The sequence below is a fragment of the Orycteropus afer genome, unplaced genomic scaffold (assembly GCF_000298275.1).
Source record: "Orycteropus afer afer isolate SDZICR_OR568_19922 unplaced genomic scaffold, OryAfe1.0 scaffold00502, whole genome shotgun sequence".
In the NCBI taxonomy this organism is placed as follows: domain Eukaryota; kingdom Metazoa; phylum Chordata; class Mammalia; order Tubulidentata; family Orycteropodidae; genus Orycteropus; species Orycteropus afer.
In genome coordinates this window covers 1,057,446-1,067,629 of record NW_006922089.1, presented here as the reverse complement: position 1 = coordinate 1,067,629, position 10,184 = coordinate 1,057,446, and the positions used below count along the sequence as shown (strand labels likewise).

Genomic DNA, 10,184 nt, shown 5'->3' with positions numbered 1-10,184 from the left:
GGGCGTGTTGCCACCCCACAGATGTGGACCTCTCAGAGAACCAGCTGGGGGCCGTGGGAGCCCAGACCCTCTGTGCCGCCCTGGTGGCAAACCCGGCCCTGAGAAAGGTGCAGCTGGCAGGGAACGGCCTGGAGGAGCGGGCGGCCCTGTCCCTTGCTGAGCTCCTGCTGGTCCACACCAGCCTGCGGTCGCTGGACTTGAGCCATAATGAGCTGAGTGATGGAGCAGGTAACACTCCCTGGACTTCCTCAGGTGGAGGTGGGTGGGGCTGGCAAGACTCCACTGAGAACCCTCTAGAAGTTTCCACTCCCCATTTTCCCCCACTCTGGACACACAGAACTGTTTATCCAAGGAGTGCCCACTACCATGGGTATTGGGTCTGATTCCTCCACTCAGGACTCCGCTGTGAACAAAACAAGGTCTTTGACCTCCAGGAACTCAAGTTAATGAGATAATGCTCAGTCATTGTTGGTGCCACAAAACAAACAAACGGCATGGTTCTAGAAAGTATGGGGTGGGGGGAGGTGATCCTCTGGTTTAGAAAGGAGGCCTCTACAAGGAGGTGTCATGTACACTGAAATGTGCAGCCCAAATAATAAAACTGCCATGGAGTTGATTCTGACCTACAGCGCCCCTAGAGGACAGAGTGGAACTGCTCTAGAGGGTCTCCAAGGCTGTCAATCTTCACAGAAGCAAAGCCCAAACCACACCCACTGCCAACAAGTACATTCTGATTCATAGTGACACCTACTGGGTTTCCAAGGCTGTAAATCTTCGTGGAAGTAGATCGCCCAGTCTTCCTTCCATGGAGTGGCTGGTGGGTTTGAACTGCCAGCCATCCGGTTAGCAGTCAAATGCCTTAGGCACTATGCTGCCAGAGCTCCTTTGAAATGTTCAGAGTGGGGAGAAAGCAGCTCTGGCAAGACCAGGGAGAAGTTTCCAAGTAAAGGGACAGTGAACATGCAGGTCCGGCTCCCAGACTGATAGGTGCCAGTGTGACCGGGCTGGTGAGCTGGAGACAGTGTCCAGGCTGTGGAGAGGCAGGAGGGGCAACAGGGCTGTAGATCATAGCAAAACCACAAGGATTTTATTCCAAATATTGCAAGATTGTTTGATCTCACCCTTTCTGTTATGCCCCAGGGCCTTTGCATGGACTTTATGTTTTGCCAACAACATACACTTCTACCTACCTGGCCCCAGATACTACCATCAATTATAAGAATTCCCTGGCAGTCTGGGTTGAGAGCCAGACTGCTGTGTTTTTCTTTTTTTTTTTTTTTTTTTTTTTTACCTTTTACTATGATTTGGGTGAAAGTTGACAGAGCAAATTCATTTTCCACACAGCAGTTCATACACATTTTGTTTCATGACATTGATTGCAATTCCCCACCATGTAAAAGCTCTCTTCCCACTTCCTCCCCACAGTAACCTCTTCCCTGTGTCCTTTTTTCCTATGCATTCCTGCCCCCTGGCTATCTCCCTGTGCAAACACTGCACTTCTGTTCTCCCATTATTGATGGTTCCAGGGAGCATAGCTACCTGATGTAAATGTTAACCTCATATGCCTGTCTGTTGTTTGGCTGGAAGCCACAGGAATGAGTTCAGTTCCAGACCTGAAGGGTAACTAGGGCAATAGTTTCGGGGGTCTCACCAGGCCCTATCAGACCAGCAAACCTGGTCTTTTTTAGGATTGTGAGTTTTGTTCCACGTTGTTCTCCCACTCTATCCAGGACCTCCTGCACCGATGCCCCTCCGAGTGGTTGACAGTGGTAGGGGAACCAGACTTTTGAGGAGAGGCCTGTGCACGGTCTGAGCACCTAGCATAGGTCTAGGAAGGCTGGTTTGAAGAAAAGTGCAAAGGGGAGACAGAATGAACAAACGGGGCGCTCCGCCAGCCTGCTCGCTCAGAACACACCGCGGCAGTTTTGTGTGCTAATGGATGTCCCTGGAGGTTTGTCCCCTCTAACGCTTTGGGAATTGCTTCTCTGTCTGAAGCTGCTTGGAGAGAGTGAGATGGTGCCAGGGTTTAGCTACCAGAAAGCCAGTTTGCCTTCTGAGGAGTCAGTTGTGGGAAGTCAGTGAAAAGAAAAGTCAATAGCTAACTACCTGTGGGTGTTGCTTCTGGGCCTAGACAGTCAAAGGGCAGGACCCCAAAAGGCATCAAGGTGGAGGGGCTAGAAGCTGTGGTCCCCATGTGCAGGGAGAGTGTATTGGTTCTCTAGTGCTGCTGTAACAGGAAATACCACAAATAGGTTGGGCAATCCGACTTCCGTAGGGATACTGCCTCGGAAACCCAAGGAGGGGTCGCTATGAGTCAGGTTTGACTCGACGGCACATAACAACAACAACAACAGCAAACCGGAATTTGTTCTCTTATAGTTTAGGAGGCTAGAAGTCCAACTTCAAAGTGCCAGGCTGTAGGGGCTGGGTGAAGACCTTGGGCTTCAGCTCTGCCTCTTGCTCCTGGCCCACTGGAGCTGGAGGCTTCTCCTAACTCAGGCAGCTGCTGGCTGCTGAGGTTGACAGACACAAGATCAACAAGTAAAATGGCACAGTCTACAAATTATCAAAGCAACATAGCAGGCCACTGGTTCAAATCTAGAAACAGTCCCAAGATCAGCAGGGAACATGGCAGGCTGCTGAATGAAGACTCGGCTACATGTGAGATCCAAGCATGCCAAAAAGGTCAAAGACCTTTCTCAAAGCTTCTCCTTATATTCTGGAGGCAGACCCCATCCCTAAGGCAGCTACTCAGCTACTGCAGTAGATCCCACCATGGAGCTGATGACCAGTCTCATCGTGGGGAATAACTACATCCAGCTGCCCAGCCAAGATGACACATAACCTTAACCACCACAGGGAGGGTCTTCTGCCTGGCAAAGGGTAGACTCAGACAGGCCATTTTGTTTCCCCAAGAGGGAACCGTGGGTGGACCCAGCTGTCTTGAGGAGTGAGGTACCTTGTGCTTGTTCCCCCACCTACCCAACGGGATGGTAGCACAGACCTCTTAGGATAGCTGCGGGTCACAGAGACCGAGGATAAACACTTAGAGGAAGTCAGTTTCAAGTAGTTAAAGGAAGAACCTTCTTACCCCCAAGCTGTTCCATAAGGAAGGGGCTGCACCACAAAATGGGAGACCACCCCTTTCCCCCCAGAAGGGTCTGAGGAAGGAGGAAAGCGCCTGGGGGTGCCTGACCAGCGCTGGGCGTGGGGTCCTGTTTGTTCTCAGGGTAGCCGAGCCGGCAGGGAGGCCTCACGCTGCCCGGGAGCTCTCCAAGGTGCTGAATCTGTCTACGGCCAGCAGCATGTTTGGTCCCAGCAGGCCGCTGAGCGCTCTAGTTCATTCATTCTGCTGCTCCTCTGTGCGTTTATTCAAGCCTTCCTAGACTTGCTCCAGGAGCTCTGGGGGCCTAGTGCCTAAGTCTCTTGACTGCTCACCAGAAGGCTGGCAGTTCAAACCCACCAGCCACTCCTCACAAGGAAGGTTGGGCAATCTACTTACATAGTGATACTGCCTCAGAAACCCAAGGAGGGGTCGCTATGAGTCAGGTCTGACTCGATGGCACATAACAACAACAGACTTGCTCCAGGTGCTGGGACCTTGGACAAGGGGCTCGATATGCACACCTCGAGGGACACGCAAGCTGGTGGGAGCTGGGGATGGCCGAGCCTAGCCGGATGGACTGGCAAGTGGAGAGGGAACCTCAGGGAGCCCCCACTCAGCAGGCTGGCAAGTTTTCCCGGTGCTGCCATGAGCACAGACTAGAAGGAGGCAGATCTGGTTGCCAGGAGAAGAAGGAATTAACAGTTCCAAATGGGAAGGTCCAGTGCTTGTGAGAACTGGCAGCTAAATGGCCCGAGTAGTGACAGGGAGCAGGGTGGGGCCTCTGCCCATCTTACATGAATACCTCTCTGGTGTTTTCACCCATCCCACCCCACCCCTTCCCTTTCTCCATCACCACTAAGTCCCCTCTGTCCCAGCTGGGCTGGCCTTATAACTTTCTTGCTTAGACTATGGCATGAGCCTTCCCACTAGTCTCCCCGGCTCTCATCTGAGCCTCAGCCTATCCTAACCCATCCTCTACGCCTGGCACTAAGGTTCCTGTTGAAATCCCAATACAGCTTTGTCCCTTCTTTACTTAAAGCCCTCCTGGGTCTGGAACTGAACTCACTCCTGTAGCTTCTAGCCAAACATAGACAGGCATATGGGGTGAACATTTACACCAGGCAGATACACTCCTTGGAGTGATCAGTCAATCATGGGAGAACGGAAGGGCAGTGTGTGCACAGGGAGACAGGAGTGCATAGGAAAGGACACAGGGAAGAGGTAACCACAGGGAGGAAGTGGGAAGAGAGCTGTTACATCATGGGGATTGCAGTCAATGTTATGAGACAAAATGTATGAACTGCTGTATAGAAAATGAATTTGCTCTGTAAAATTTCACTCAAATCGCAATAAAATTTGGGGAACAATAAAAAAGCCCTCCTGAGGCTCCTCAGGCCCCTGGTTGTCATAAACATCTCGTGCTCAATGACTAACCTAAAGGTTGCGTGTTCGGATCCACCCAGAGTATAGCTGAAGAAAGACCTGGTGACCTGCCTCCATGAAGACCACAGACATGAGAACCCCACAGCAAGTCTCCTCTGACACACGAGGTTGGCATGGGTTGGCATCAAGTCAACAGCAGTGGGGTTTTTGGTTTGGGGGACTCCTTGCCACCCACGGGGCAGAGCCCACACCCCTTGGCCTGGCATTTGGGGTCTCAGCATCTCTCCAGTGTCCATCACTCCCCTTTGTTTCACTGGCTCCCCCTTCCCACTACCCCTGCCCCAGTCAAGATGCACCCTTCAGGTACCCTGTGCTCTCCCTCCTTCTTCACACTCATTCTTCCCTTTATTCCCTCTCCACGTGCACAGATGCTGAACTCCTGTCTTCAAGGTGCCTGTCTCTGGCTTCACATCCCTGACCCCTCCAGGCAGGCCCCATCCCCACTCTGTTGCCTTACCTGGCGAATGCACTCTGTTTGTTGTCTAAAAGCTCAGATCCCATTGACTTGTATGCATATCTCCCATTGAATGTGAGCCCCTTGAAGCCACAACAGGGCCCACATTGGATCAGCCTCTGGGACCGTGTGCCCAGAAGAGTGTCTGGATGTGGCAGACATCAGTATCATTGTTTTCTGGTTTGTTATGAATTCGTTTTATTTAATCTTGGTGGACGTACACATTACAAAGAACGCACCATCTCGACCATTTGTTAGGCTGATTGCATCCTTCAAGTCGTGCAGCCATCCTCATTAGCTTTTTCCAGATCATTCCATCACCATTGACATCAACTCAGTGCCCCTTCCCTCCCCCTTCCATGCCTGTTAACCATCAATCATCTTCGGTGTCTATGTATTTACTTATTTCATAAAAATGAGATCATACGATACTTGTCTTTTTGTGAAGGACTTATTTTGCTCAGCAAAATATTATCTCCAAGGTTCACATGGAGGCATGCGTCAGGACTTCATTTCTCTTTGTGGCTGAGCTGTGTTCCATTGTATGGACAGACCACATTGTGTTGGTCCGTCATCTTTCATGAGCATGTCTGTTGTTTCCACCTTTTAACTTGTGATTAGTGTTTCAGTGAGCACTGGTGGTCAGGTGTCTGCTCACGTTCCTATGCTTCCTGTTTTGAATGAACGAACACAACAAATGCAATCTCCCTTGGTGTTTCTGTAGGAGAGACCCTCGGACCAGCTCTGGCTGAAAACACAGGACTCACCGAACTCAACGTAAGCTGGAATCACCTTCGAGGCCCAGGAGCCGTAGCCTTTGCCAGGGGACTGGAGGTATGAGGTGCTCTGCCCAATCCACCCCTCCACATGTCATCAGTGGGTGCTTCGATTCTCTAGCCTACTATAACAGACATGCCACAATGGGTGGCTTTAACAAACAGGAGTTTATTCTCTTACAGTTTAGGAAGCTAGAAGACCGAGTTCAAAGTGCCAGCGCTGGGGGCTGGGTGAAAGCCCCTCGACCTTGGGCTTCAGCTCTGCCTCTTGCTCCCGACCCACTGAAACTGGAGGGTTCTCTTAACTCAGGCAGCTGCTGGCTGCTGAGGCTGGCAAACCCAAGGTCAACGAATAAAAAGTCCCAAGATTAGCAAACAACATGGCAGGCCACAAGTTCAATCCGTTAATGGTTCCAAGATCAGCAGGCAACATGACAGGCTGCTGAAGGAGGACTGGGCTATACGCAGGGTCCATGTGTGCCAAAAAGCCCCAGACCTTTCTCAAAGCGTCTCCTTATCTACTGGAAGCAGCCTACATCCCTCAGGCAGCTGCTCCAGTAGATCCCACCATGGAGTTGATGACCAGTCTCATCACGGGGAATCACTCCATCCGGCTGCCCAGCCACTCAACCAGGCCCAGCCCAGCTGACACACAGCTACCACAGTGGGGCAGGGTCTCTGGGTGCCAGCTCTCCCTCTTTGCAGCTCTTCAGAAATGCATCTTAGGTCTTGAAGGTGGGGTTTAAAGTGTGTTTCCTTTCCTTAAGAGGCTCTGTTTTCCTAGCCCATTCCATGACTCCTTCTTCTGTCACAGAACTGCATGTCACACATCTTCCCCAGCAGGATAGACACTCAGCTGGCCAGTCACTCATGAACTCCAGTGACACACACCAGCTGTCGGTCATGCTCATGTGCTGCCCGCAGATAACACCTGCTTTGTCACTTGTCCTGCTTTGACCGAAAATGCCACAAGTAGCTGGCTTCTGAGAAGAAGACTGTATCTTCTCACAGTTCGGGAGGCTAGAAATCCGGATTCAGGGTGTGGCTCTACGGGGAGCCCCTTCCTTGTCTGTTTCAGCTTCTAGGAGCCACGATCCTTGGCATTCCTGGGCCTGTGGACATATCCATCATGTGTGTCTGTCTTTGCATGGTGTCTTCCCCTGTGTGTCTCTAAGTTTATTCTGCTCTTTTTTTTTTTTTTTTTTAATAACTCAGATGTGATTGAATTTATGGCCCACTCTCCTCTGGTATGATGTCATCAACACAACAAAAGGAAACCAACATTTCTAAACAGGGTCACATCTATAAGTACGGGGGCCAGGACATCAGAACATAGTTTTTAGGGGCATATTCAATCCTCCACAACCAGCCTGGCACTTTTGGCTCCAGGCACACTCTGCAGCATCCCACTGCTCCCCTAGATGCTGGGGACTCATAGGTCATGAAAACAAGGGACTCGAGCCCCTGCCGGGCGGCACCAAGTGCCTGCAGGGTCCACAGGTTCCCAGGCTGTGACCCCCCCCCAGCACTGACCACTGCCAGGCCTGGCCCCCATGGCTTCGCTCTTTTGTGTTTTAGGCGAACACCTTCCTGAAAGTCCTGGATATCTCATATAATGGCTTTGGTGACCCTGGGGCCTCGGCGGTGGGTGAGGCCCTCAAGGTCAACAACGTGCTGGAGGAACTCAACATGAGGTGAGGGGCTGGGGGAGCCACCATGCAAAAAGGGCATGGGGGGCAGCATCTTCTGACCTTCTCTAACTTCCCAAGAGGGAGACAGAATCACTATAAGCAGCCCAAGGCTGATTCCTATGAGAGGGAGACAGAATCACTATGAGCAGCCCAAGGCTGATTCCTATGAGACCAGACATGCCGCCACCCTCCAGCCTTTTACCAGCTCTGACACCAGCCGTGCCTCCCAGGGCACTCACTATTTCTCTGCTGGGTTCGATAATTCATTGCAATGGCCACACAGAACTCAGACAATACTCATGATTGTGGGTTAGTAGGGAAGTAACAGGGTACAATTCAGGTTCAGGAATGCGCCCAGGGCAGTTCTTCAATCAGGACAGTCTCCCCTCTGCTGTCTCTCTGGCCCTTGGCTTCTCGACCTGGCCTCTGCCCTGCTCAGGCAAATGTTACAAAGCTCTTGTAGCTCTGCTGATAGAGGCACCTAGGTGCACCCCACGGCACCAGCAAGCCTTCTGCCCAGAGACACTCAGCTTTCTTGCCCTCTGGGCTGGCAAATCCGCCACTCTGTCTTATGCCCCTTGGTTCCTCTGTGGTCCTTTCAGCTGGTCATCTCAGCCAGTCCAGCCATCTCTCTGTGAAGGCGGGATCGGGTCCAAGGACTCACTCCACTCCCCTCTGGCTCTTCTCTGTTGATGGCAGTGGATCCCATTCTCTGCCTCTAGGAGGGCTCATTTTAAGCCCAGCAGATTGACAAGCCCAACCAATCCCTACTTAGAGTTCCATACACCTTAATTGCATGGTCCCACCCAGTAATCCACTGGGAGTTACAAAGACCATGGCGAGAAAGGCCATACCAAGTAATTCACTGCACCACACACCAGCATTGAAGCCCCCAGGGACACAGCCACTCCCAGGGCCTCAGCTATCTGGTCAACACTGTCATCAGGAGACCAACCACAGTCTACTGGGGATGGAGCTTGAGCCATGTCTTGGTTCCCTAAGAACTGGAGTTGACTGTCTCATGGTTCTGGAGGCTAAGAGTCCAAGTCACATTCTTGGCCATGTCAGGTCCTCTTTTGTAGGCAGTCCCAGTGTCCCTTGGCTCCTTGGTTTATAGACAGTCCTTACATGGCCTCTGCCTTCCCTCCATGTGTGGGTATCTTTGTGTCTATTTGTTTTATAACTCAGAAGTGAGTAGACTTAGAGCCCACCCTTTTAGGGTATGATCTCATTATCATAAAAAGGAAGACGACTCATCCTTTTTTTTATTTAACTTTTTATTGTGATTTGGGTGAAAGTTTACAGAGCTCATTAGTTTTCCGTTCACCTGTTGTTCTACGTTTCCTTTCGTGACATTCATTTCCATCCCCACAAGGTCACGGCCCCCTTTGCACTTCCTCCCTGTTTCCTGTTCCCCTTCTCCTTCATTCCTGTCCCTTCCTGCTTTCCAAACTTTATCCCTGGCACACACTGCCCTTTGATCTCCTAGGGTTGGCTGTTCTAAGGAGTGCGAATCTCCCTGGGGTTACTGTTCACCTTATAGGCCTGTCTATCATTTGCCTGAAAATTGAGCCACAGGGTGGTGGGGAATTCATTTCCTGGCTTGAAGGGTGTCTAAGGCTCATACTCTTGGAATTTCTCCCGTCTCTACCAGACTAGGAAGCCTGGTCTTTTTTTTTTTTCCAAAGTGGTTTAGGTGAAAGTTGACAGAGCAAATTCATTTTCCACACAGCAGTTCACACACATTTTGTTTCATGACATTGACTCCAATTCCCTACAGTGTAATGGCTCTCTTCCCACTTCCTCCCTGTGGTTACCTCTTCCCTGTGTCTTTCCTTCCTATGCATTCCTGCCCCCTGAGCTGTCTCCCTGTGCTAACACTTCCCTTCTGATCTCCCATGGTTGATTGTTCTAAGGAGTGTAAATGTTCACCTTCTATGCCCCTTTATTGTTTGGATGGAAGCCCACAGGAGTGAGTTCAATTCCAGGCCCTAAGGGGGAGGAGAGGCCACAGTCTGGGAAGGTTTCACCAGTCTCTATCAGACCAGGCTGCCTGATCTATTTTATAGGATTTTGAGTTTTGTTCCACATTGTTCTCCCACTCTATCCAGAACTTCCTATTGTAATTCCTTTCAGAGCAGTCGGCAGTGGTAGCTGGGCACCATCTAGTTCTGGTCTCAGGGTCATGGAGGATGGGGTTCCCGTGGGCAATTACTCTTTCAAATTTGCTTCACTCTTCTGTACTCTGGATGGGGAGAGACCAACAGTTTCAGAACACCTTATTTCCAAACCAGGAGCTCTGGTGACACAGTGGGTAAGGCATTTGCTTGCTAACCAGGTCAGCGATTCAAACCCACCCACTGCTCTGCTGGAGGAAGATGAGGCAATCTACTTCCATAAAGATTGACAGCCTTGGAAACCCAATGGAGGTCTCTATGAGTCAATGACTGATGACAGTGGGTTTGATTTGGGCTTTGCATCCATGAGGGTTGACAGACTTGGAAACCTTCTGGGAGAGTTCCACTCTGTCCTCTAGGGGCGCTGTGAGTCAGAATGACTCCAGGACAGTGGGTTTGGTTTTTTGGGTTTATATCCAAATAGGATCACATCCACAGATTGGAATTCCATCCCACGTTTTGTCGGGGACACAATCCAGTCCCTAACAAGCTGCAATCTGGGAGCCCCAGCTCTGCCTCTCCCACTCCAGTAGCTGT

The 10,184-nt window shown here is 50.9% G+C and overlaps 1 protein-coding gene across 1 annotated transcript in view; it reads left to right on the top strand.

The window, feature by feature from the left end:
* The window catches only part of LRRC74B (leucine rich repeat containing 74B), a 22,862-nt gene that overhangs the window by 8,942 nt on the left and 3,736 nt on the right, over positions 1–10,184 (top strand). Inside the window, exons 2-4 of the mRNA XM_042782905.1 lie at positions 22–228; positions 5,728–5,837; positions 7,358–7,473. Of these exons, the coding sequence (XP_042638839.1) occupies positions 22–228; positions 5,728–5,837; positions 7,358–7,473 (433 nt within the window). The remainder of the gene's footprint in view (positions 1–21; positions 229–5,727; positions 5,838–7,357; positions 7,474–10,184) is intronic.